The sequence below is a fragment of the Callithrix jacchus genome, chromosome 15 (genome assembly GCF_049354715.1).
Source record: "Callithrix jacchus isolate 240 chromosome 15, calJac240_pri, whole genome shotgun sequence".
In the NCBI taxonomy this organism is placed as follows: Eukaryota; Metazoa; Chordata; class Mammalia; order Primates; family Cebidae; genus Callithrix; species Callithrix jacchus.
This window is the reverse complement of record NC_133516.1, coordinates 70,552,223-70,579,621: the sequence shown is the minus strand read 5'-3', so window position 1 is coordinate 70,579,621 and position 27,399 is coordinate 70,552,223. Positions and strand designations below refer to the sequence as shown.

The 27,399-nt window shown below is 45.5% G+C and overlaps 1 protein-coding gene and 1 pseudogene across 1 annotated transcript in view; both read left to right on the top strand.

The window, feature by feature from the left end:
• Positions 1-5,746: 5,746 nt before the first annotated feature.
• LOC100386829 (proline-rich protein 3 pseudogene) lies at positions 5,747-8,074 on the top strand (annotated as a pseudogene).
• A 6,353-nt stretch (positions 8,075-14,427) lies between these two features.
• The window catches only part of NUP210 (nucleoporin 210), a 143,049-nt gene continuing 130,077 nt past the window's right edge, over positions 14,428-27,399 (top strand). Inside the window, exons 1-2 of the mRNA XM_078351692.1 lie at positions 14,428-14,609; positions 23,004-23,199. Of these exons, the coding sequence (XP_078207818.1) occupies positions 23,159-23,199 (41 nt within the window). The 5' untranslated portion in view covers positions 14,428-14,609; positions 23,004-23,158. The remainder of the gene's footprint in view (positions 14,610-23,003; positions 23,200-27,399) is intronic.

Here is a 27,399-nt window from a genome sequence, read left to right as displayed (position 1 = left end):
CACCTTGGCTGGGATGACTCAGCCCCCGAGTTAGTTGGCCGTTAACTCTTTCTGTGTACCTCTCACAACGTTCCAACCTGCTAGCCTGGGTGTGGATGGGCATGGACTCCTCCTGGGCTCATCTCTCCAGCCCACTTCATGGCAGTGGCAGGATTCAAGAGACAAAACCTCAATGATCAAGGGCTTTTTCAAACTTCAATTTGTATTAAATTTCCCTCTATGCCATTTGCCAAAGCAAGTCCCATGGCCAGCGTGGGAGGGAAAGGATGCTGTACCGAAGGACGTGAATATTGGGAAGCAAGAAAAATCGGGGCCATTATTGCAATCAGTTGCTACATGCTGCATCCTCGGCAGATGGGAATGTGGTCTCCATGGCAACCAGCAAAGACCACTCCTAAGGCCCAGATGATACCTTAGTGGAGGCTACTAACCCCTCCCCACGATGACTTAGCACCACATTTAATCCCTCAAGTGTGTAGGTGCATCCTAGAGATGGAAAGAGAAGAAATGTTGAGTTGCCACCCTACAGGAATAGGATCTGGGAAGAGAAATTAGGATATAAAAATTAAAGAAAGGTGTGATTTGTGCACACCTGAGTTTATAGATTAGAATCCAAATCCACTACAACTGAGAATAATTGCCCTTCAGTGGAATGCAAAGAGGGTGATAAAGACACTAGAATGCAGTGGGAAATGTTCCAGCACTGGAGGGAAAGAATCCTCCCACTCCCTGGAATCACCCACTTTGAGGTCAGCAGGGTCCTTCAATAATCAAGCAGCATGACCCCCTCATTTCATAGTCAAAAGAACAGATGTCCAGGGAGGCTCAATAGCTGGCCTGAGATCTCGCAGTCAGTGAACGTGGGGAGCCAGAACCCGAGCCTGTGGTTTTCTCTGCTACACTTGGGTGGCTGCTAGGGCTTGCTGCAAACACCCAAACTGCTTCTTAATTGAAGTCTCCTGCTTAATTAGCTGCTTCCTGAGCAGCCTGTGCTCCCTGTCTGAAAAATCTCAATCAACACCGTCTTCTCTAAATTGTTGTGACCTCGCTCTTCTCATCTCCTCCATGCAGGGATTCACTTCTTGGTTTTGCCCAGTGAGACAGCTGGGGAGGCGATAGGCCATGTGGGCAGCCTCTGCAGAGAGAAAGCAGCTGTTCTTACCACCATGCCCTGCTCCAGGGACTTCAGATGGCTTCACAGCCACCCCAAGAGGGTCAGGACTGAGGAACAGGAAGACTGGGTCCAATCCTGGATTTGCCAGTAACTCCCCTTGTGATCTCAGGAAACCGCTGTCCCTCTAGGGGGCTTCAGTGACCACTAAATTATGATTTTTCCTCTAAATTAGGGTTACTAGGTTTAGCAAATAAAAATGCAAGATACTCAGTTACATTTGAATTTCAGTGACCAACACAATTTTTTAGTATAAGGGTGTCCCATGCAGCAAGTGTATATGAGATATACCAAAAAAAATTTTTGGTATCTGAAATTCAGATTTAAGGAGGCATCCTGTATTTTACCTGACAATCCTACCCCACATGGAAAAATTCTCTTCCATCTGCTCTGTGGCGACAGCCTGATGAAGCACACACAGCACAGCTTGAGGGTGAGGCAGTTCTGAGGGTGAGTCCCAGACTTGCCACCTGCTTGTGTGATCTTGGGCAAGTCAGTTGACCTCTCTGAACCTCAGTTGCTCAGACCAGAAAATGGATGTATTAATCACAGACTGATTATCTCTCCAGACTGATTAGTTCTCTTTCAAGACTAGCAAAAGAGACCAGATGCAGTGGCTCACACCTGTAATCCCAACACTTTGAGAGGCAGCGGCAGAAGGATTGCTTGAGTCTAGGAGTTTGAGGCCAGCCTGGAGAACATGGGGATACCCCGTCTGTACCAAAAAATACAAAAGTTAGCCAGGCATAGTGACACAGGCCTGTAGTCCTAGCTATACTCAGGAAGCCAAGGTGGAAGGATCCTTAGAGCCCAGGAGATCAAGGCTGCAGTGAGCCATGATCATGCCATTGTACTCCAACCTGGACGACAGAGCGAGACCCTGTCTCAAAAAAAAAAAAGATGAGTGGAAGGACATAATTAAAATCCCTTTACAGACTGCAAAGCATGCAATAAACTTGAAAATTGATTAAGAACCTGCTTATACAACATATTCTACCAAATATTATGGGAAACAGAGATAACAGTGCAATTTGAAAGACTGTAAGAAAAGCCCAAGACTATTTTTCACAGAATCCTTCCATGAAGTAAAAGTCCATCAATAATCTGGATTTGGACTGCTATGAACTGATAAGAAATTTGACGCTTCAGGAAAAAAAAAAAAATGTGTGCAGTCTTGGGAAACAGTCATGTCTGGGCTTGGCGACAGAAATAGCTGGAGAGATTCCCTGAGTCAGGCTGGACTTTCACACTCCCACCTGGGAGTATCCCTTGGGAGGAGACCTGGCTGATCTAAGGTGATCAAAGTCATCAGCTTAGGTGGGATCTTTCTTATCTTGCCTTGGGCCTGGCAACCAGCAAAGACCACTCCTGAGGCCCAGATTGCCTTGGGCCTTGGAGATGCCTCAGCTATCAGGGAAGAGCAGGCTTCATTTGGTTCCTGCCATCCAGAACCCTAGAATAATGGGGGTTGGTGGAATTGCCAGCCCAGCACCAGTCCTCAGGGAACCAGCTGTTCCCCTCAGTCCAGGAGGTTCTCCAGGAGTGGGAATTTAATCCACACGTGGCCACTGCAGCGAGTCAGAGACAGGCATGTGAGGAAGACAGGATTCCAGAATTGTTTGAACTGGGCCTGAAGCCAATTCCCTGAGTCAGTAAATTCTCTTTGTACCAGTTTGAGCTGGATTTTCTGTCACTTGCCACTGATGGACACATTGCTTCAACATGCTCCCTGCTTGGCTAGCCGCAAAGAGAGAAACCCAGCATGAGTTAAAGTATGCAGGGAAAGCTTCAAACAGAGAGAAAAGCCACCCAGGGACTCAGCCCGATGTTTGTGAAGGACTCACACACAATTTTCACACAATCAGCATCTGCTCTGTTAATGGGCAGTCTCCACTTGCGTTCAGGACCCAAAAGCCACACTTTTTTGGCCAACCCGAGTGGGGCTTTAGTGGATGTGCTGTCTCCTGTGTCCTTCCCTCCCCACCAAGCTCACCCCTCACAATGGCAGTAGAGGCACATCCTAAGTTGGCACCCCTCCCAACCCAGCACTCTAATCCAGAGCGGCCCCACACTGTACACTTCAGTCACATGCTGTAATCCCCGAGACACAGGCTATGCTTCCAGCGTCTCCACCTGGCCTCCTCCTCTACTACTTCTGCCTGACACCCTCTGTGCTGTTCACCCCCATCTTGAACTTATTAAGTATCTACAGAACAAAGCTCCTGGTTGCCTCTCAGAACCATGTCCCAGCTTCCCCTCCCCGATAGGTGCTTATCTCACTCTGACAGCCTCCAAGAGCCCTGGGTCTGAATCTTAACCAGAGGGTATTATTCTGCCATGTCTTTGGTAGCAGGGCCCAGCCTGAGTCTAAGCTGAGCTTGCCCCTGGGGATCAGACCATCTGATGAGCCAACAGAGCTTGGAAGAGGTCATTACATGGCCATTCTTGTCTCAAAGCTAAATATAGGCTCTCTCTGATCTTCAGTTTCCACATTTATAAATAGCAAGCAGGAACAAATCCTACCTGCCTTATGTAGTTATTGTGAGATTCAATGGCATAACATATCCATCACTACTATGTCCCACATTACCAGTTACTTGCTGGAATTATCATATGGTCATTCAACTTGCAGCCAATCAGACATTCAGGGTGGAAGGTCATTGGCTTTTTTATTTTTATTTTTTTGAGACAGAGTCTCACTCTGTCACACATGCTGGAGTGCAGTGTGGTGCAATCACAGCTCACTGCAGGCTCAGTCTCCTGGGCTCAAGTGATCCTCCCATGCCAGCCTCCCAGGTAGGGCTACAAGTGCTCACCATCATGCCTGGCTATTTTTTTTTTTTTTTTTTGAGACGGAGTTTCGCTCCTGTTACCCAGGCTGGAGTGCAATGGCGCAATCTCAGCTCACCGCAACCTCCGCCTCCTGGTTTCAGGCAATTCTCCTGCCTCAGCCTCCTGAGTAGCTGGGATTACAGGCACGCGCCACCATGCCCAGCTAATTTTTTGTATTTTGAGTAGAGACAGGGTTTCACCATGTTGACCGAGATGGTCTCGATCTCTTGACCTTGTGATCCACCCGCCTCGGCCTCCCAAAGTGCTGGGATTACAGGCTTGAGCCACCACGCCCGGCCTTTTTTTTTTTTTTCATAGAAACTGGTCTTGCTATGTTACTCAGGCTGTTCTCAAACTCCTGGCCTCAAGCAATCCTCCCTCCTTGGCCTTCCAAGTGCGGGGATTACAGGTGTGAGCCACCATTCCCCAGGTACAGCTATTATGAACCCCTTAGCTCTCCCCTTGTTCCCACCATTCAGACTAGACCTTACTCCTCACTGTCCCAGAGAAACTAGAGCATAGCCAAGCTGAAAAGAAGAAAACGTTATTTTTAGCTTTTGAACTCACAGGGACCCTAAATTCTGTTAATTCAAGGCTGTTTAAGGAATTTACACAGGCAAATTAACTATAATGTAAATTGGGTTTAGGCTTTAGCACCTAAACTTCACATAAAGCAGAAGTCCCTTTACATTCTCCTTGAGGCTCATCCTCCAAAACACTGGATTTAGGACCCTGAGGACTCACTCATTGTAAAGGGACCAGTCCAAGTTGCTAACACCAGGCAGAGAGGACCACAGCCACCCTCAAAGTCCAGTCTACAGCCTTGCTGCCACCACAGGGGGCGCTGCAGAACACTGGTGCTGAGAAGTCTGGGGGAACTTCCTCCTCTGCCAAGGCGATTCCACCTGTGCCTGAGGCCCAAACAGTTCTGGGAAGGTAAGTGTGCACGTGGTGGTCAAGGCAGCGGGGGGGGGGGGGGGGGGGCGGGGGGGAGGACCTCACATGTTTACCATGACAGGTGCTGTGATGATCGGTGATCATTTATTTGGTGTTGCCGGTGTACAATTAGAGAGACTTGAGGGTTTGCTTTTGTAAGTAAAACAAGTGGTATTTTTCTTCTTTGTCTAGGTGAACTAAAAACGTCACTGTAGAGCTAATTGTGATTTTGAGAAGAGTCATTAACTGGCTCTTCCGAGGTAAATACAAAGCAAGCATGGAGGGGCCTTGGGAAAAGGAGATTGTAATGGGACCTGCTAGCTACTCAGAGCTGGCAGCTGGGGAAAAGTTGGCAGTCTTGCACTGAGGTCAGATTGCCTCCTGGACACAAAGTAATCAAGATCCCAGCCCTTTCTCCTTTGAGAATCCACTATAGGAAGCCTGTCTGACAGATTACAGTGTTTGCGAGAAGGGATTTCTAGAGCCTCGAGAGAGAAATCACCTGGGGACATAAAAACTCATGCTCCGTGCCAGCTCTGTGTATGTGGAGGGAGAGCTATACATTGTGCCCAAACTAGTAACCCTGACATGGGGTACACCATCTGGGGGCAATGGCTGAACATGAGATTATAAACCAAAGCCCAAAGCAGTGTGGGCAGCACTGTGGCCAGCCTAAGGGCCCAGGCCAGTGAGAGCATTAGCACAACCCCAGGTCACACAGGACTGGACAAAAGTCATAACAGCCAAAAACTGCACCCTGCTAGAGGCTTGGTCCAGTTCTTTCATTAAGAGTTCCTCTGGCCAAATCCCACTGCAGCCATTGCTGTCGCCACAATGCCAAAATGAAAGAAGCACAATCAGCACCAGCCCCTGCCACAGCAGCAGCCCCCACTGTCCGAGTGGGAAGAGACTGAAGGTAAGGAGGATGGGAGTCCTGTCGGACCACACAGACTTCATGGCCAGTGGAAAACCTGGTGACCCTAAGTCAGCTCCTCATAGAGTTCTTCCAGGAGCAAGGGGACAGCTGATTCCATGGCTCCTGAGTCTCCCACCTCCACCTCAGGGTAGACGCCCAATTCCGGGAGGCCTTGGCCCCATGCCTACCCATATAGCTGTGGTTGGTGGGGAGTCAATGCTGAACCTCCTTTTCCGGGTTCCCGCCAGGGGAAGCCTTCACAAAGAACAGAGAAACCCTCGAAGGCTCAAAAGCTGGTCTCTTATCAAGAATAGCTGCCTGACCAAGGATGACCCCTAGGTTATGGAAGACAAATCCCACCGCCCTGTCTGTGGACATTTTGCCAAAAAGGGCCACTGTTGATATGAGGATCTCTGTGCCTTCTACTACCCGGGTGCCAATAGCCCTCCTCTGTGAGACTGTGCCCTCCCAGCCAGGGTGGAAGGAGCCCTCTGTGACCAGAGGCCATGTAGTTCCTTGTGGCCCTGTGATGACTACTCTGAAGCTCTTTCAACAACCCCAACTAGTGACACACCCACCCTATCTGCCTGTTCCCCCATTTGGGGTTCAGAGTTGTGTTATGTCACTAGGGCTCGGTGCTTGCGCTTCTTCTGACGCAGCTGCTACAGACTCACCTTTGGGACCCATCGTTGCTCCTTCCCTTCAGCTGCCTCCGGGATTTTTCCTTTGTCAAATGACTGCTGAACAGGAAACCTCTTTTTTCTTTCTTTTTTTGGAGATGGAGTTTCATTTTTGTTGCCCAGGCTGGAGTGCAATGGCGCAATCTTGGCTCACCACAACCTCTGCCTCCCGGATTCAAGTGATTCTCCTGCCTTAGCCTCTTGAGGAGCTGGGATTACAGGCATACGCCACCATGCCCAGTGGATTTTGTATTTTTAGTAGGGTTGGGGTTTCTCCATGTTGGTCAGGCTGGTCTCAAACTCCTGACCTCAGGTGATCCACCCACCTTGGCGTCCCAAAGTGCTGGAATTGCAGGAGTGAGCCACCACGCCAGACCCAGAAAACCTCTTGGGGGCTGTTTCTTGTGCCTCTGTCCAGCTGTTCCCAGTATTGCCCTCCATTCCTGAGAGCCCTGGAGCAGTTTCTTGCCCTTCCCTTCTTCTAGCTGCTTGTTTTAAGTCCTTTTTCATGTGACACCCCTTACCCCCAGTGTTGTTAGCTGCTCATGGAACTCAGCCAGATTGTCTAACCTGGGGTCAAGTTTGAGTGACTGATACAGAGTTACTTCCAAAGGGCCACTCTCCCTGCTTTTGGAATTCGTAGTTTCTCTGTCAGTAGCACGATCCCCACTGCTACGGTCTGTGATCTCTGTGCTTTGTGAAACTCTGCATTCCCTCGCAGCCTTTCTCAGTATCTGTGGCACGTCTGTGGCTTCCCAACACTAGGTTAAGTTTTTCTGCCAAAATGAGTAAGGTTCTTGGCGCCCTCTAAACTTTCCATCTCCCAATATGGGAGGACTGTGACCTCTCCATCGGACTGCCTCCCTGGTCCTCCCCATTCTTCTCTTGTTGGTCATTCTGGGTCTGACACAGGCGCATGAGACGTTTTGTAAAGCCTCAGATGGCTTTACCCTACCTAGATCCTTTCCAGCCCATTTGAGTTAGACTGTGTCATTGGGAGGCCACCGGTCCTTTCATTTGAATTCTGTGAATCTCTACCTTGCTTATCTTTGGGTGGAACCTGGGCAGTACAGTCACCCTCTTCCAACCCTCTTTCCCTACATCCCTGGCACTGATTGTTTTCTGTGAAAATGGCAGAGAACAGGTTCAGTTTCAAACTGACCTTGAGGAAATAGGCCAGAAGTGGCATGGGCAAGAGGGTGGGATGAGAGCTGTTGGAGAACTGAGAATGAGACTTTTTTTTCTTTTTAACTTTTTTTTTTTATATTTGTAATAAATGCAGTGGAAACAAACCAGAAAAAAAAAAAAGGCATTCTGGGTCCAAGCACAGCACTTTGGGAGGCTGAGGCAGGAGGACTGCTTGAAGCCAGGAGTTTAAGACCAGCCTTGACAAACACAGCAAGATTCCATTCTACCAAAAAAAAAAAAAAAAAAGTAAAAAAAAAAAAGAAACAAGTGAGCTGGGCATGATGCTGACACTGCAGTCCCAGCTGCTCGGGAGGCTGAGGTGGGAGGATCATTTGAGCCCAGGAGTTTCACACTGCACTCCAGCCTGGGTGATCAAGCAAGACCCTGTCTCTAGTAAAAGCTTTTTAAAAATAAAAAAGTTCCTTTAAATTGCTGGACTGAGTAATTCCCCAAAGCTGTCCCAAAATTTGGGAAGAGTAACAACACTTGTCTAGGCTGTGCAGGTTCAGGCCTGTTGTAATTTGCAAAATTAGAGGTAAGCTTGACTATCCCCCCAAGCTGCTAATAAAGCACAAGACAAGTTACCCTTCATTTTGTTGTTAAATTGTCTTTTCAGTGAAGGCCCCATCCTTTAGACACAGCACCTGCCTGGGGTTTCTCTTTTCCTTTTCTTGTTTGTTCCCAAGTCTGTGGCTGTGACTGCAAAGCCATGGGCTTGATTACTGGGATAAGGTTTGTCTCCCACTTAAAATGAAAAGAGTAGACCTGGCCAGATACACATCTTAGATAATTAATTCCAATTTTTTCCAGCCTCAACATCCAGACAGGAGCATGACACTCATCCTCATTTTAATGATGATGCCAGGTGTGGTGGCGCTTGCCATAATCCCAGCTGCTCAGGAGGTCAGGGTGGGAGGATCGCTTGAGCCCAGGAGATCAAGGCTACAGTCAGCCATGATCACGCTGCTACACTTTAGCCTGGGTGACAGAAGGAGACCCTGTCTCTAATAAATAAAAATAAAGTTGAGGTCACTGATACTCGAAGACGTTAATGCAAACGGGGAATGTACCACAGTTTAGGATCCAGGTGTGGTGGATCACTTGCAAAAATGGTCCAGATCTTCCACCAGTTATATCCATGCCTGTTTTTAAATTTTCTTTTCATTTTGGTAAAATACATATAACATTAGTTTACCTTCTTAGGCATTAAAAAAAATTTTTTTTTTTAAGATGGGGTGTAACCATGATGTCCAGGCTGGTCTTGAACTCCTGACCTCAGGTGATCCACCCACCTCGGCCTCCCAAAGTGCTAGGATTACAGGCGTGAGCCACTGTGCCCGGCCAGGCATTTTAAAATTAGTCCTGTCTAACTGAATGGAAACTTTGTCCTGTTTAACTAACATGTCCCCGTTTTCCCCTCGGAAGCATTTTTGTGAAGTACATTCACACTGTTGTGCAACCATCACCACCATCCCTCTCAGAACATTTTCATCTTCCCAAACTGAAACTGTTCCCATTAAAACACTACCTTCCATCCCCATTCCTCCAGCCCCTGGAACCGCTTTCTGTTTCTGAGTGTTACTATTCTAGGGACCTCATAAAAGTGGAATTGGCTGGGCGCGGTGGCTCACACCTGTAATCCCAGCACTTTGGGAGGCCAAGGTGGGTGGATCACGAGGTCAGGAGTTGAAGACCAGCCTGGCCAATATGATAAAACCCCGTCTCTACTAAAAATACAAAAATTAGCCAGACATGGTGGTACATGCCTGTAATCCCAGCTACTCAGGAGGCTGAGACAGGAGAACTGCTTGAACCCGGGAGTTGGGAGTTGCAGTGAGCCAAGATGGTGCCACTGCACTCCGGCCTGGGTGATGGAGTGAGATTTCATCTCAAAAAAAAGAAAAAGTATAATCATTCAGTATTTGTCTTTTTATGACTGGTTTATTTCACTGAACATGTATTTAAGTTTCATCCATGTAGTAGCATGGGTCAGAACTTTCTTTCTTTTTAAGGCTGAATAATATTCCATTGTATGGATACACCACATTTAGTTTATCCATTCATCTGTCAATAGACACGGCAGATACCTCTTGGCTATCGTGAATAACGCTGCTATAAATATAGGGGTTCTGCCAGGGGTAGTGCCCCATGCCTGTTATCCCAGCACTTTGGGAGGTCAACGCAGGCGGATCACCTGAGGTCGGGAGTTCAGGACCAGCCTGACCAACATGGAGAAACCCCATCTCTATGAAAAATACAAAATTAGCCAGGCATAGTGGCACATGCCTGTAATCCCAGCTGTTTGGGAGGCTGAGGCAGGAGAATTGCTTGAACCCAGTAGGTGGAAGTTGTGGTGGGTGAAGGTTGCAGTGAGCTGAGATGGCGCCACTGCATTTCAGCCTGGGCAACAATAGCAAAACTCCATCTCAAAAAATATAAACAAACAAACAAACATGGGGGTTCGAATATATGAGGTCTTGCTTTTCATCCTTTTGAGTATATACCCAGAAGTTGAAGTGCTTAATTGCATGGTTTTTTGTTTGTTTGTTTGTTTTTGGAGACAGAGTTTTGCTCTTGTCACCCAGGCTGGAGTGCAGTGGCAGTATCTTGGCTCACTGCAACCTCTGGTCACTGGGTTCAAGCGGTTCTCCCTCCCGAGTAGCTGGGATTATAGGCACCCACCACCAGGCCTGGCTAATTTTTGTATTTTTAATAGAGATGAAGTTTCACCATGTTGGTGAGGTTGATCTCAAACTCCTGACCTCAGATGATCCACTCAACTCAGCCTCTCAAACTGCTGGGATTACAGATGTGAGCCACCTTGCCTGGCCAGTAATTTTTTTTTTTTGAGACACAGTTTCACTCTTATTGCCCAGGGTAGAGTGCAGTGGTGCCATCTCAGCTTACTGTAACCTCTGCCTCCCAGGTAGAAGATATTCTCCTGCCTCAGCCTCTGGAGTCGCTGGGATTACAGGCACGTGCCACCATGCCTGGCTAGTTTTTGTATTTTTAGTAGAGATGGGGTTTCATCATATTGGTCAGGTTGGTCTTGAACTCCTGACCTCAGATGATCCGCTCGCCTCAGCCTCCCAAAGTGCTGGGATTACAGGCCTGAGCCACCGTGCCTGGCACCGGCCAGTAATTCTATGTGTAATTATTTGAGGAACCACTGTCTGTTTCCCAGCACTGCCCCATTTACATTCACAGCAACGGTGTGCAAGTGTTCCAGTTTCTCCACGTCTTCACCAAAAGACTTGTTGGGTTCTGTGTTTTAGATAATATCTGTGCTAGTGAGTGTGAGGTGGTATCTTGTCATTTTAAATTGCCTTTGCCTAATATCCATGCCTTTCCCAGTGTGACATGGCAGCTCCTCCCATCAAGTAGTGACATCTGTGGCGGCTTTATGTCTTGCTTTGGTCTTTAGAATGTGGTGGAGTGAGGTTGTACTGTGAAAGGAAAATAAGTCTTCCAAAATCACTAAGCCAGAGGGAAAAGTCAAGCTGGGAACTGCGAAGGGCAAACCTGCCTCACATTCCATTCCTAACTAAGACAGCTACAGGTATTAATTTTATTTTATTATTTATTTACTTTTCAGACAGAGTCTCACTCTGTGTCACCCAGACTGGAGTGCAATGGCACAATTTCGGCTGGAGTGCAGTGGCACGATTTCATCATGTTGGTGAGGCTGGTCTTGAACTCTTGACCTCAAGTGATCCACCCGCCTCAGCCTTTGTATTTTTAGTAGAGATAGGGTTTCACCATGTTGGTGAGGCTGTCTCAAACTCTTGACCTCAAGTCATCAGCCTCCCAAAGTGCTGGGATTACAGGCATGAGCTACTGTGCCCAGTCAAGATTTTAAAAAGCTACATACCTCCCTTACAATTACCCACAAAGAAATTCCTTGAGGACAAAGAACAGGCAATACTTGAAGTCATCCCTCTGCTCATGTAAGACAAATACATATCTGATTGCTTCCTCTGCCCTATCGTTTCACTAAGCCAAACTAAGGCATAAGTGACTATTCCTGTAAATTGTGCATTCAGCGAAAAGCTAATCAGAAATTCAAAAGAATGCAACTGTTTGTCTCTTATCTGTGACCTGGAAGCCTCCTCCCCGCTTTGATGTCCCACCTTTCTGGGCCAAATGTACATCTTATATATATTGATTAGTGTCTCATGTCTCCCTAAACTGTATAAAACCAATATGTGTCCTGACTACCTCAGGCACATGTTGTCAGGACCTCCTGCCAATGGCAGAGGTGTGTGAGGCTGTGCTAGACCTGCCAGTCCAGCTGAGTTGCTGGATGACTGCAGTGGAGAGCCCAGCCAGGGTCAGCCAAACGTGGCCCAGAGCAGAATCACTCAGCGGATCCAGAGAGTCATAAACAATAATAAGTCACTGCTTTCTTAAAGCAATGAAGTTTGTGGTGGCTTGTTATGCAACGATTGCTAAATGATATGTCAGTGTCCTAGCTCCTGCTCCAGGGTTTTTACCATATCCCAAGGACAGACTCCTGAACTGAGACAGAGCAGGCAAAGCTCTCACCTAACTTCTGGAAGACATCAGAGCAACCCCTTACCTGGGGTGTGGGACACAGAGGTGGAATGACTCTCTCAGAATCTAATCTTAAGTACTGCTCTTCATGAGACTCTCCCCACAGGGACCTGGGAATCTTTACTTTCAATATGCTCCCCAGGTGGATCCAAGGTGCAGTCAGGTCTAGGTACTGTGGCAGAAGGCCAAGGGGAGTTGTGAAAGGTTCACGCAGGTGAGGTGATTGGTCAGACTGTCAGCAAATGCAAGTCTCTGCTCACCGGTTGGAAGCCAGATACGAGAAGTGAGATGGGGTAAAAGGAAAGCGATTTTAATAATCAAATGCAGAAATTAGGAAATGGCCAGGCTCATGCCTGCAAAAGACCATTTCATATTTTGGCCTGGGTATGGTAGTTAAGAAGGGAAACTTGGTATGAGAAGCATGCAGGAATGTGCGGGATATAGGGTCTGTGTGTCTTGTGCTACCTTGAGTTATTGTCCACCTGGAGCAGCACAGGCTGGGGCTATCTCTACACTGTCTGGGTTGTAGATTAACAGCCTTGAGGCCATCTCCAGATGGGGAGGATTCTGCAACTGGGTCTTCACCCCTGGTTTATTTCAAGATCAGTCCCTGGAATTTCTAAGCAAGCCCATAGTTAGATAAACTAGCCCAGTACAGTGCAGGGAGTATCTGGTGGGAAGGGAGAGAAACAAAGAGTATGTTTCAAGGCCAAGACTAGAGAAAGGGAGAAAAAAGGTTTTTCAAATGTATTTTGAAGCTAAGCTGCTCGGTTATGAGACCATGTTGTAGGGCGAACCCTGCCCTTGCCCCCAGTGGCCCTGATCTCACTCCCATAACAGAATTTCTCCCACACCCACCTCACCCTCCCAGGTGGAGTTAGGGTCTTCCCCCATCCATCCCCCATGGACTAGGCACGGCCTGTGGTCATCACCACCTCACACACCGTCTTCTCCTTTGGTTTGTGGGCTCCGTGAGGGCTCCCAGCAATCAGCCCAGGGCCCAGAACAGGTAACACTGGGATCAGAAGCACAAACCCCTGAAGCTGAATAAGTCACCTTCCCATCCTGCAAACCTTGGGCAAGTGTGGCTCAGGTATTTTGCATTTGTGTTTTCTCATCTAAACAATGTGAATAGTAATAGTACCCACTTAAGGAGGTGCGGGGAGGATTCAATGACAGCCGCACACAGGATGAGCCTAATAAATTGGGACATATTGGGTGTGTCCATGTCCAAATGTGTTTAGTTATCAAAATTTCAAATCCAAAAGAATTATATTTTAGTGAAGGTATAATACGCAGGTCTTAAGTATATATGTACGTCCTCAAGCTCCAAATCAAGATACAGAACCTTTCCTCCGCTGAAGAAATTGTCTCTTTCCAAAGAATTTCCCTCCCCACTAGAGGCCACCACTGCTCTTACTTCTAATGTGATCGGCTAGTTTCGCCTGTTACTGAACTTCAAATAATGGAATCTTAGAGTCCTCAATCTCTTTGCGTGCAGCATTCAACAGTGGCCGGGCATCGTGGCGCGAGCCTGTAAACCCAGTACTTTGGGATGCCGAGGCTCCTGGGACCATCGCTTGAGCCCAGGAGTCTGAGGCTGCAGTGAGCTATAATCTCACCACTGCACACTCCAGCCTGGGCGGCAGAGCAAGACCGTCTCTTAAAAAACAAAACCACAGTTATGCCTATGGGATTTTCTCATGCTTTCAAGTTTACCAGTAGTTTCCTCCTTTGTGTTGCTGACTAGTATTCATTTTATGAATACACCACAATTTATGCATTCTCCTATTGACGCATATTTGCGTTACTTCCAGCTGGGCTATTACGAACCTGCCCTACTAACGCAGGACAGGTTCTTGGCTTGCCCAGTAAAACTTGAAGAGCCAGCCGGAGGAGATAGAAGAAAACAGCTTTGCTGAGGCGGCGGCGGCGGCACTGCTACAGCTCCAATGACTGTTCTAGCATAGCAAGACCTCCCCCACAGGAACTGTGCAGAGGGTAGCAACCTATGGGCAGTTTTGTAGGCGTATTTAGGTCCACTGCGAAAGATACGTTAGTTAAGAGGATAGTCATTCAGAATTAGCTAGAAAGTGGGCGGGAGCTTCCGGTGTTGCCTCGGCAAGGGGCAGTAACGTCCGGGTGTTGCCACGGCAACGGTAAACTATCATGGCGGTGGTGGGCGTGAGTCATGGAGTGGGGCTTTTAGCGCCTCTTCTCAGTTTCCGCCAATCTTAAAGCTGTTCTGGAGTCCTGTCCTGGCTGCCTCCTACCTCACAATGAACATTTATTTGTGCTCGATATTTTTTGGTGAACGTATCATTTGACTTGGGTAAGTAGTTAGGAGTTGCTTAAGTCTTAGAATTTGTTTAACTTTATAGGAAACTGCCAAACAGTTCTCCAGAGCAATTGTACCGTTTCAAAAACTCACGCCTGCTTGACCCGGCGCAGTGGGAAGCCGAGGTGTGCGGATCACTTGAGGTCGGGACTTCGAGATCAAACTCACACCTGCAGCGTTCCACTTGTTCCACAACCTTGGCGGCATTTGGTGTCACTCTTCATTTGAGGTGGTGCTGATGGATAGGAAATGGTGTCTCTTGGTGGTATTACTTTGCATTTCTCTGATGGCTAATGATTGTGAGTTTCATGTACTTAATGGCCATTCATAGATCTTTTATGAAGTGTCTGTTCATTTTTAATCTTTTTTTTTTTTTTTTTTTTTTTTTTGAGATAGGGTCTTGCTCTGTTACCCAGGCTGGAGTGCAGTGGCATGATCATGGCTCATTGTGGCCCCAATCTCCCTGGCTCAAGCAGTCCTCCCACCTTAGTCTCCCAAGTGGCTGGGACCACAGGCCCACACCACCACTGCCTGGCTACTTATTTTTATTTTTATTTAATTTTGATTTTTTTTTTTTTGAGACGGAGTTTCGCTCTCGTTACCCAGGCTGGAGTGCAATGGTGTGATCTCGGCTCACCGCAACCTCCGCCTCCTGGGTTCAGGCAATTCTCCTGCCTCAGCCTCCTGAGTAGCTGGGATTACAGGCACGTGCCACCATGCCCAGCTAATTTTTTGTATTTTTAGTAGAGATGGGGTTTCACCATGTTGACCAGGATGGTCTCGATCTCTTGACCTCGTGATCCACCTGCCTCGGCCTCCCAAAGTGCTGGGATTACAGCCATGGGCCACCTCACCCGGACATTTTTTTTTGTAGAGATGGGGCCTCCCTATGCTGCCCAGGCAGGTCTTGAACTCATGGACTTAAGCAATCCTCCTGCTTCCACCTCCCAAAGGGTTAGGATTACAGGCATGAGCCACTGCGCCCTGAGTTTTTCCATTTTAGCCATCCTAATTGTTATGTAGTAGTAGCACACAGTGAGTTTAATTTGCATTTCTTTTTTTCTTTTTATTTTTTTGCGAGACAGAGTTCTACTCTTGTTGCCCAGGCTGGAGTACAATGGTACAATCTCAGCTCACTGCAACCTCTGCCTCCCAGGTTCAAGTGATTTTCCTGCCTCAGCCTCCCAAGTAGCTGGATTAAAGCCATGTGCCACCATGTCCAACTAATTTTGTATTTTTAGTAGAGACAGGATTTCACTATGTTGGTCAGGCTGGTCTGGAACTTCTGACCTCAGGTAATCCGCCGGCCTTGACCTCCCCAAGTGCTGGAATTACATTTGGATTTCTATTTTGACTAATGATGTTGAGTATCTTTTCATGTCACCCATGTAATCTTCATAGTGAATATCTGCTCAAATCTGTTGTGCATTTTTAATTTTTTATTTTAATTTTAATTTTTTGGAGACAGATTCCCCCTCTGTCACCCAATCTAGAATGCTGTGGTGTGATCATGACTCACTATAACCTCAACCTCCTGGGCTCAAGTGAACTTCCTGCCTCAGCTTCAAAAGGAGCTAGGAATACAGGCACGTACCTTAGCACCTGGCTATTTATTTATTTTGGTAGAGACAGGGTCTCATCATGTTGCCCAGACTGGTCTCCAACTCCTGGGCTCAAGCAATCCTCCTGCCTTGGCCTCCCAAAGTGCTGGGATTATAGCATTAGTCACGCACCTGGCATGTTGTGCATTTTTAAATTCGATTTTTAAAATTGAGTTTTGAGAGTTCTTTGTTTATTCTGAATATAAGTCCTTTATCAGGTGTATTATTTGTAAGTATTTTCTCCAGTCTGTTTGTCTTTTTATTCTCTTATCAGTGTTTTCAAAAGAGCAGAAATGTTAAATACTGGTAAAGTTCATTTTATCCAATTATTCTTACATGGTTTTGTGACTTAGAAGATGGCCAGGCACTATGCCTCAGGCCTGTAATCCCAGCATTTTGGGAGGCAGGCAGACCACCCTGAGGTCAGGAGTTGAGACCAGCCTACCCAGCATGGAGGAAACCCCGTCTCTACTAAAAATACAAAAATAAGCCGGGCATGGTGGCGTGCGCCTGTAATCACAGCTACTTGGGAGGCTGAGGCAGGATAATCTCTTGAATCTGAGAGGCCAAGTTTGCAGTGAGCCAAGATTGTACCGTTGCACTCCGGCCTGGGTGACTGAATGAAACTCTGTCTCTAAATTAATCAATTAATTAATTAAATTAAAAAAAGAAGAAATTGGTGCCTACTTCGAGCTCACTAAGGTATCCTTGCTTTCTTATAGAAGATTCATGATCTCAGCTATGTGTGAATTTGGTTATCTAGTTGTTGTAGGACCACTCTTTGAAAAGCTTTCATTTCCCAACTGAATCATCTTGTCCTCCTTATCAAAAATCATTTGACTGTATGTAAGGGTCTATTGTTCGACTCTAATTTGTTATGTAGATCTATTTGTCTGTTTTTGTTGTTGTTGTTTGAGATGGAGTTTTGCTCTTGTTGCCCAGGCTGGAGTGCAATGGCTTGATCTCGGCTCACTGAAACCTCTGCCTCCCAGGTTCAAGTGATTCTTCTGCCTCAGCCTCCCAAGTAACTGGGATTACAGGTGCCTGCCACCACACCCAGCCAATTTTTTTTTTTTTTTTTTTGAGAAGGAGTCTTGCTCTGTCGTCAGGCTGGAGTGGGAGTGCCGTGACGTGATGTCGGCTCACTAAAACCTCTGTCTCCCGAGTCCTTGGCCTCCTGAGTAGCTGGGATTACAGGAGCGCGCCAGCGTGCCTCGCTAATTTTTTGTATTTTAGTAGAGATGGGGTTTCACCATGTTGGCCAGAATGGTCTCGATCTCTTGACCTCGTGATCCTCCCACCTCAGCCTCCCAAAGTGCTGGGATTACAGGCGTGAGCTACTGCACCTGGCTTATTTGTCTGTTCTTATCTGATACTGCACTGTCTTCATTACTATAGCTTTATAGTGAGTCTTGAAATTAAAAGAAGTAAGTCCTCTGTAGGGCAGAGGGCCCCACAGGGTCATGGGGTATGCCTTATGCTGTGCTGAGCCGCAGGATCCGAGAAATAAAGAGATGGGAAACAGAAGCACAAGGAAAATGCAGCTGGGCTTGGGGGGTCACGCTACCTATAAGCGGAGTTAGGCGAGGCCCCAAATGTCCAGGAGCATGAATATTTATTGTGTGTAGGTTAGGGGACAGGGCAGTGAGTGAAATCATCTTTAAGGATAGTGATAGGGTTGTGAGCAATAAAACATGGGGTCCACCCACATTAGGTCACCTAGGCCAGGAGGTGGACAGTGCGCAGCAAGGGGCCCGTTCCCATGAAGGCAAGGGCCATGTGCAGTAAGGGGTCCACCCCTGTTAGGTCACCAAGGCTTGAAGGTGGGCTATGAGCAGTGAAGAAGGTACAGTGTGCAATACCTCTATCTATGGGCAAACTACTTCTAAGAGGATTTATAGGAGGATGCTTTAAGTCACATAGCAGTGACAGAGCTGTCAAGGTTACCACCACCTTCTGGTAGCTTCCAATGGGTTCTATGGGAAGATGCTTTTCAAGCAGCACAGTAGCAAGAGCTGATAAGGTTCACAGTCACCAAGGTGGATTGCCAGTCTGAGGGCAGCCTTCCACAAGAACTGGAGCAAGGTCCTACAACTCCTTTATCAGGAGGAGTGGCTCTTGCCCCAAGCCTGCCATACAGCAGGTATCTTTACGATACTGAACGCTGCCACCTGGGCCATGGATTCCTGTCCCAGTATAACTGTTTTTCCCTTAAATCATGCTTTTTACTGTGTCTGCTCTAGGCATTCCTCTGATTATTAGCTGCTTATTCCTTAATTCATGCTCTGTACTGTGTCCACTCTAGGCACTCCTTTGATTATGAACTAAGATATAATAATAAATATATGTAGGGAAATATTCTTTAGGCACTAATACTATCAACTACTATATGATTATATATACAGGATTATATAAAGGGATTCTTTAAGCCCTAATTCTATAAACTAATATATGATTTGTAAAGGATTATATAAAAGGAAATAGCTGAGTAGTAACACTATAAAGTGAGATATTCCTCAAGCCCTAACTGTGCCAGAGTTCTGCTTAGCTCTCATTCCTCGGTGTCTGTATGGGGGGTTACCCACGGTCCTCCAAATTTATTGTTTTTCAAAATTGTTCTGGCTATTCTAGACTCTGCATTTTAAAATAAATTTTAGGGCCAGGCATGGCGGTTTATGCCAGTAATCCCAGAACTTGGGGAGGCTAAGACAGGAATTGCTTGAGCCCAGGAGTTGAGACCAGCCTGGGCAACATGGTGAAACCCCATTTCTACCCAAAATAGAAAAAAATTAGCCAGGCAGTGGTGGTGTGCATCTGCAGTCCCAGCTACTTGGGGGGCTGAGGTGTGAGGAACATTTGAGCCCAGAAGGTCAAGGCTGCAGTGAGCCATGATCATGCCACTGCATTCCAGCCTCAGCAACACAGGGAGACCCTGTCTCAAAACAAACAAACAAATATTGAGTATCAGCTTGCCAGTTTCTGCTAAATAGCCTGCTGGGGTTTTTAATTGAATTTCTGTTGAAACTTTAGGTGAAGTTGGGGAAAGTGAACATCTTAAAAATATTCAGTCCTCCCATCCATGAACATAGTGTATCTCCACATTTATTTAAATATTCTTTAATTTCTGTCAGCAACATTTCATAGTTTTCAGTGTATGAATTATATGTTTATTCATTAAAAGTTGATAATTTTGATGTCATTATGAGTGGTATCTTATATTTTTCCAATTGCATGTTGCTAGTATATATAAATATGGTTTTTTCTTATATTGATCTTGTAGCCTGCAGCCTTGCTAAGTTCACTTATTAGTTCTTGTATGGTTTATCTATTTTTAAATAAACTTCTTTGAGGTTTTCTATACCTAGTATCATCTTGCCTGCAGATAAAAACATTTTTATTGCTTTCTTTCCGATCTTTTTTTTGTTCTTACCTTGTACTGAAACTTTCAGTACAATGTTGAACAGAAGTCATAAGATTAGATTTCCTTGCCTTATTGCTGATGCAAGGGAAAGATTTCAATGTTTCACTAGTAGCCAGTAGTTAACTATATATATCTCTTGGATGCACTTTATTAGATTGTGGAGGTTCTCATTTCCTTGAAAGTTATTAGTATGAATGGGTGTTGATGGCCTCAGATGTTTTGTCTAACTCAATGAGATGATCATATGATTTCTCCTTTTATCTTGTTAATGTGATGATATATATTGATTAAAGTTTTTTGTTTGTTTGTTTGTTTTTGTTTTTATTTTCCTCCTGGGTTTGAGTAATTCTACTGTCTCAGCCTTCTGAGTAGCTAGGACTACAGGTGCATACCACCATGCCCAGGTAATTTTTGTATTTTTGGGTAGAGATGGGGTTTCATCATATTGGTCAGGCTGGTCTCAAACTCCTGACCTCAGGTGATCCACCCTCCTCAGCCTCCCAAAGTGCTGAGATTACAGGCGTGAGCCACTGTGCCCAGATATATTGATTTTTAAATGGCAAACCAATTTTGCATTCCTGGGATAAATTCTACTTGGCCATGATGTTTTATATGCTTTTCTTTTTCTTTTTTTTTTTTTTTTTAAGACAGGGTCTCACTCTGTCATCCAGACTGGAGTGTAGTAGCATGATCTTAGCTCACTGCAACCTCCACCTCTCAGGTCCAAGTAATTTGCATGCCTCAGCCTCCTGAGTAGCTGGGATTACAGGCACCCACCATCATGCTCAGCTAATTTTTGTATTCTTAGTAGAGACAGGGTTTCACCATGTTGGCCAGGCTGGTCTCAAACTCCTGACCTCAAGTGATCTGCCTGCCTCGGCCTCCCAAAGTTCTGGGATTACAGGAGTGAGCCACCACACCCGGCCCATGATGTATTATATTCTTATATTACTGGGTTCTGTCTCCTAATATTTTGTTAAACATTTGTATGTTCAAGAGGGATATTGATTTGTATTTTTCCATTCTTGTAATGTCTTTGTCAACGTTTGGTATCAGGGTTCTGCTGGCCCATTAAAAAGTAAAGAAAGCCAGGGATGGTGGCATGTGCCTGTAGTCTCATCTACTAGGGAGGCTGAGGTAGGAGGATTGCTTGAGCCCAGGAGTTAGAGGCCAAGGTGGGCAACATAGTGTGACCCTGTCTCTTATAAAAAAAAAAAAAAAAAAAAAAGAATAGAGAAACATGTACACCTCCTCTATGCTCTGAAAAGGATTGTGTAAATTTGTATTATTTCTTCCATAAATGTGTGTTAGAACTCCCAAAGATGCTATCTTTACCTGGAGTTTTCTTTGTGGCAAAGTATTTTATTGTAAATTTAATATATTTTTTACAGATAGAGAACTATCGATATTTTAAATTCCTTTTTGTGTCCATTTTGTTATGTTTTTAAAAAGTATTTTTTTATTTCATCTAGGTAGCCAAATTGTTAGCATAAAGTTAGTTATTCATAATATTAAAGATTTTAACACCTCCCTTCAGTAGATAAAAAAGTAAATGGAACATTAGGAAACATATATTAATAGAATATTTTTTAAAAACTCTAAAGAAACTTGTCCTAGTTGATATTTGTAGAATATTACACTGAACAGTTGTAGAATAAACATTGTTTTCAATTGTTCATAAAATATTTACTGTACATAGACCACATGCTAGATTATAAAACCAGTCTCAAAAATTGCATTAAATTAGGCTGGGCGCGGTGGCTCATGCCTGTAATCCCAGCACTTTGGGAGGCCAAGGTGGGTGGATCACGAGGTCAAGAGATCGAGACCATCTTGGCCAACATGGTGAAACCCCATCTCTATATAAACATAAAATAAAATAAAAATATAAAAATAAAAATTAAAAAATATGTGAATGTGCTTAATGCCACTGAATTGCACTCTTAAAAATGGTTAAGATGGGCCGGGTGTGGTGGTGTGCCCCTGTAGTCTGAGCTATGCAGGGGGCTGAAGCTGGAGGATCTCTTGAGCCCAGGAATTTGGGGATGTAGTACAAATCACACTTGTGAATAACAACTGCACTTCAGCCTGGGCAACATAGTGAGACTCCATTTTTTTTTTTTTTTTTTTTTTTTTTGAGACAGAGTCTTGCTCTGTCGCCCAGGCTGGAGTTCAGTGGTGCAATCTCAGCTCACTGCACCATCCACCTCCAGGGTTCAAGTAGTTCTCTGTGTCAGTCTCCCAAGTATCTGGGATTACAGGCAACTGCCATGATGCCAACTAATTTTTGTATTATTAGTAGAGACAGGGTTTCACTATCTTGGCCTGGCTGGTCTTGAACTCCAGACCTTGTGATCCACCAGCCTAGGCCTCCCAAAGTGCTGGGACTACAGCCACTGTGCCTGGCCAAGACACCATCGATTTAAAAAAAAAATGGTTGTTCAGGCATGGAGCCTCATGCCTATAATGGCAGCCTGACCAACATGGAGAAACCCCATCTCTACTAAAAATACAAAATTGGCTGGGCATGGTGGCCTATGCCTGTAATCCCTGCTTCTTGGGAGGCTGAGGCAGGAGAATTGCTTGAACCCGGGAGGTGGAGGTGGTGGTGAGCTGATATGGTGCCATTGCACTCCAGCCTGGGCAACAAGAGTCAACTGCGTCTCAAAAAAAATAAAAAAGATTAAGATGGTAAATTTTGTGTTATGCGTATTTTACCACAGTTAAAAATAAAATTAAAAAGCTGTTCACAAAATCCCCAAAATATTTGAAAATCAAACAAGCCACTTATAAATAAAAAAATGAACAAGAAACAAAGTCACAAGAGAAATTTGAAAATACTTTGAATTGAATGATAGTGAAAACACAACATTTCAGAATCTGTGGGAAGCCAAGAAAGCAGTGCTTAGAAGAAATCAATGGCTCTGCTGATGGTGGATTGTATGTGTCAACTTGACTGGGTCACGGGAACACAGACATTTGGTCAAATCTCATTCTGGACGTGTCCCTGAGGGTGTTTCTGGAAGAGATTAGTATTTGAGCCTGTAGACTGCATAAAGCGGATTTCCCTCACTAATGTAGATGGACCGCATCCTATACTTGAAGACCTGGATAGAATGAAAGGCTGCGCAAGAGGAACTCCTTCTACCTGACAGTTTCGGCTGGGATATTGGTCTTCTGCCTTCAGACTGGAACTTGGCTTTCCTGGTTCTCAGACCTTCACTCTCAGATTGGAGTCTGAGCACTGAGCACTGGCCCTCCTGGGTCTCCAGCTGACTGCAGATTTTGGGACTTTTCAGCCTCCATAATCATGTGAACCAATTACTTGTACAAAATCTCAGTCTCTCTCTCTTTCTTTTTATACAGTCACATGTCACTCAATGCAATGCGTCACATGTTGTTCAGCTGTTTTGTTGCTATGGGAACCTCACAGAATGTACTTACACAAACCTGGATGACAGAGCCTGCCATATGAGGCTATTGCTATGGCCTTTTGCTCCTAGGCTGGAAACCTGTAGTTCATGTGGCTGTACAGAATACTGGAGACAACTGTAACACAATGGTAAGTATTTGGGTGTCTAAACGTAGAAAAGGTACAGTAAAAATATGGCATCGTCTTAACAGGACCACTGTTGTATAGTTGGTCCATTGTTGACTGAAATGTCATTATGCAATGCATGACTACACATACATCTACATATACATATGGATTCTGTTTCTCTGGAGGACAGAGACTAATACAGCCCTAAACACTTACCTCAGAAAAGATTCAAGGCCCATAATCAACTCTCTAGGACAGGAAGGGAGTTGGGATTGCCTGGTCAAGGTCTCACAGTGAGTGAGGGAAGGTGCCAGGACTCACATGCTGCCACCGTATGGTACCTCAGGCTTGCAAAGGACCAGCACTTGGGAGGGCAGTGATCATGCTGACACTGTGATGTTCTTGAGGGTAGAACTCAAACTAATGGATGAAGAGGAGCTATAGGAAGGAAGATTAGGGACTGACATAGGGCAAAATGAGTGGACATCTCATCTTGCTGAGATGCTAATGAGTCTTTTGTCCTTGGAGATGTTCCACAATGAAGTCAGACAATAACTTTTCTCTACTCCCAGTCAAAACCTATGAATAATTTTGTGTTCATACAGATAATTAATGAATACTCTTCAAGAAGCTATCATGGCTGGGCACAGTGGTTTATGCGTGTAATCCCAGCACTTTGGGAGGCCAATGCGGGTGGATCACCTGAGATCTAGAGTTCGAGACCAGCCTGGCCAACATAGTGAAACCTTGTCTCTACTAAAAATACAAAAATTAGCTGGGCATGGTGGCAGGCACCTGTAATCCCAGCTACTTGGGAGGCTGAGGCAGAAGAATTGCGTGAACCCAGGATGCAGAGGTTGCAGTGAGCTGAGATGGTGCCATTGCACTTCAACCTGGGCAACAGAACAAAAATTCCATTAAAAAAAAAAAAGAAGCTATTGTGCTATCATGATTGTCCTAATTGGTCATGGCTTTTTCTTTTTTTTAATGGTCATCTTTCACAAGCCATACTTATCTGGTCATTAGTCTAAAGACCATGATGATATTTTAAATAGGAACATGATCCATTTCCATATTTGCAAAGGAAATAATTACATGAATAAACAAACAGAACCACCTTGTCCTGAGGAGTATAGAGAGGGGATTCTTATTATTTATTTATTTATATATTTTGAGATGGAGTTTTACTCTTATTGCCCAGACTGGAGTGCAGTGGCGCAATCTTGGCTCAAGGCAACCTCCACCTCCCAGGTTCAAGCAATTCTAGAGACGGTTTCATCATGTTGGTCAGTCTGGTCTGAAACTTCCAACCTCAGGTGATCTACCCACCTCAGCCTCCCAAAGTGCTGGGATGACAGGCATGAACCACCAAACCCAGCCAGAGAGGGGATTTTAACTCAACCCAACGTCCACCCCCAAATACAGGAAAGTACACTGTGCTCAAGTTCTGGATCAGGCTCTATGGGATTATGGGCAGTGTTTTTCTACCTTCCCAGACCTCAGTATCCTCCTCTGGAAGATGGGCATTGTGTTAATAAAAGTGTGGCTCAAGCCTGTAATCCCAGCTCTTTGGGAGGCCGAGGCGGGTGGATCATGAGGTCAAGAGATCGAGCCCATCCTGGTCAACATGGTGAAACCCCGTCTCTACTAAAAATACAAAAAATTAGCTGGGCACGGTGGCGCATGCCTGTAATCCCAGCTACTCAGGAGGCTGAGGCAGGAGAATTGCCTGAACCCAGGAGGCGGAGGTTGCAGTAAGCCGAGATCACGCCATTGCACTCCAGCCTGGGTAACAAGAGTGAAACTCTGTCTCAAAAAAAAAAAAGCGTGCACTTAGGCTGGGCACAGTGGCTCATGCCTATAATCCCAGCATTTTGGGAGGCTGAAGTGGGTAGATCACCTGAGGTCAGAAGTTCGAGACCAGCCTGGTAAACATGGTGAACCCCCATCTGTACTAAAAGGGAGGTTGAGGCAGGAGAATTGCTTGAACCCAGGAGGCAGAAATTGCAGTGAGCCACGATCGAACCACTGCACTCCAGCCTGGGCGAAAAAATAAGACTTCACCTCAAAAAAAAAAAAAAAAAGTACACTTGCCAGATCTCTTGGAAGCACTTTCCCAAATGCTGTGTCTTGTGTTATGGTTTTTGGTGAGGATAAAAGATCACAGATGCAAACAACATCTGAACAGTCAAATGCTGAATGCACTTGGAGGGTGTAATTTTTTTCTGCCTGGGAGGAAAAGAACCATATCTTTAATTTCAAAGCTTTTCGGGTTATCAGCTCTTTAGCATCCAAATGTAGCCCACTTTTGCTAAAAAACACAGTCTGTGAAAGGCAAACTGCTCATCCCACCTCAGGGATCAGACTGGAATTTGAGAACATTAAACCCTTCACAGCAGTTCCAGGACAAGCTTTTTATTTTATTTTATTTTATTTTTTTTTTAAGACTGATATCTTGGGTTGCTCTGTCGATGAACTGACCCAAGCAAAATAAAACAAACTAATTGAGTATAGAAGACAGAATGCAGACAGGCCCAGTTTCTATGTTCATGGAAAATAACATCTCAAAGTTAAAGTAAGAATGAAAACAGGAAAAGAATTCTAATTTTCTGTTTGAAAAATGTCATTGTGAATCTCCTTAGCAGTGGCTGGATGTCAGGAGAATTGGGTTTGAATTCTTACTCTACCAACTAAGTGGTTGTGTGATGTTTCAGAAGTCACTGTGCTTCTCTGAGGCTCAATTTCCAGATCTGTAAAATGGGGTTGCTTTTACTATGTAGTTGTGAGGAGGAATTTATGTTAGCAAAACAAGCTTTTTTTTTTTTTGAGATGGAGTTTCGCTCTTGTTACCCTGGCTGGAGTGCAATGGCGCGATCTTGGCTCACCGCAACCTCCGCCTCCTGGGTTCAAGCAATTCTCCTGCCTCAGCCTCCTGAGTAGCTGGGATTACAGGTACGCACCACCACGCCCAGCTAAGTTTTGTATTTTTAGTAGAGATGGGGTTTCACCTTGTTGACCAGGGTGGTCTCGATCTCTTGACCTCGTGATCCACCTGCCTTGGCCACCCAAAGTGCTGGGATTACAGGCTTGAGCCACCGCACCCGGCCCGAAATAAGCTTTTTTTAATATACCCTTCTTAGGGGAAAGGGAGATGGGGAAGTGTGGATAAGGTTGGGGTAGTAAATGATTTTTAAGGGGAATTCAGTGGGCTTCAAGAGCATACAGTGTCCTGGGACAAAGTCTGTTGGGCCTGCAGAGCAGACAGTGGTTTGTGACAAAAGTCTGTCCAGGTGTGTTACAGGCATTTGAACTAGAGCAACTCCATCTTGAATAGGGGCTGGGTGAAATGAGGCTGAGACCTACTGGGCTGCACTCCCAGACGGTTAGGCATTCTCCATCACAGGACGAGATAGGAGGTCTGCACAAGATACAGGTCCTAAATGTAACCGCCCAAGGGGTTCACCTTGCCTACTGCCTAGCCTATACAGAGCCAATTCATCAAGACAGGAGAAGTACAACAGAGAAAGAGTAATTCATGCAGAGCTGGCTCTGCAGGAGACTGGAGTTTTATTATTACTCAGGTCAGTCTCCCAAGCATTGGGGAGCAGAGGTTTTAAGGGGAACTTGGTGGGTTGGGGGAAGCCAGTGAGCCAGGAGTGCTGATTGGTCAGAGATGAAATCATGGGGAGTCCTAGCTGTCTTCTTTCACTCAGTCAGTTCCTGGGTGGGGGCCACAAGATCAGATGAGCCAGTTTATTGATCTGGGTGGGGCCAGCTGATCCATCAAATGCAGGGTCTGCAAAATATCCCAAGCACTGTTCTTAGGAGCAGTTTAGAGAGGGTCAGAATCTTGTAGCCTCCAGCTACATGACTCCTAGACCATAATTTCTAATCTTGTGGCTAATGTTAGTCCTACAAAAGCAATCTAGTCCCCAAGCAAGGAGGTCGGCTTTGGGAAAGGGCTGTTACTGTCTTTGTTTAAACTATAACTGTAAATTAAGTTTCTCCCAAATTTAGTTCAGCCTATGTCCAAGAATGAAGAAGGTCAGCTTGGAAGTTGGAAGCAAGATGGAGTCAGTTACGTTGGATTTCTTTCACTGTCTCAGTTGTAATTTTGCAAAGGCAGTTTCAATCCCTCCCTTTGGGTTTTATAACACCTTCATCTTAAGGTTATGAAGGCTAAGAAGATGGGAAAAGGCCTCGATTGCTCTGGCTTCTTCC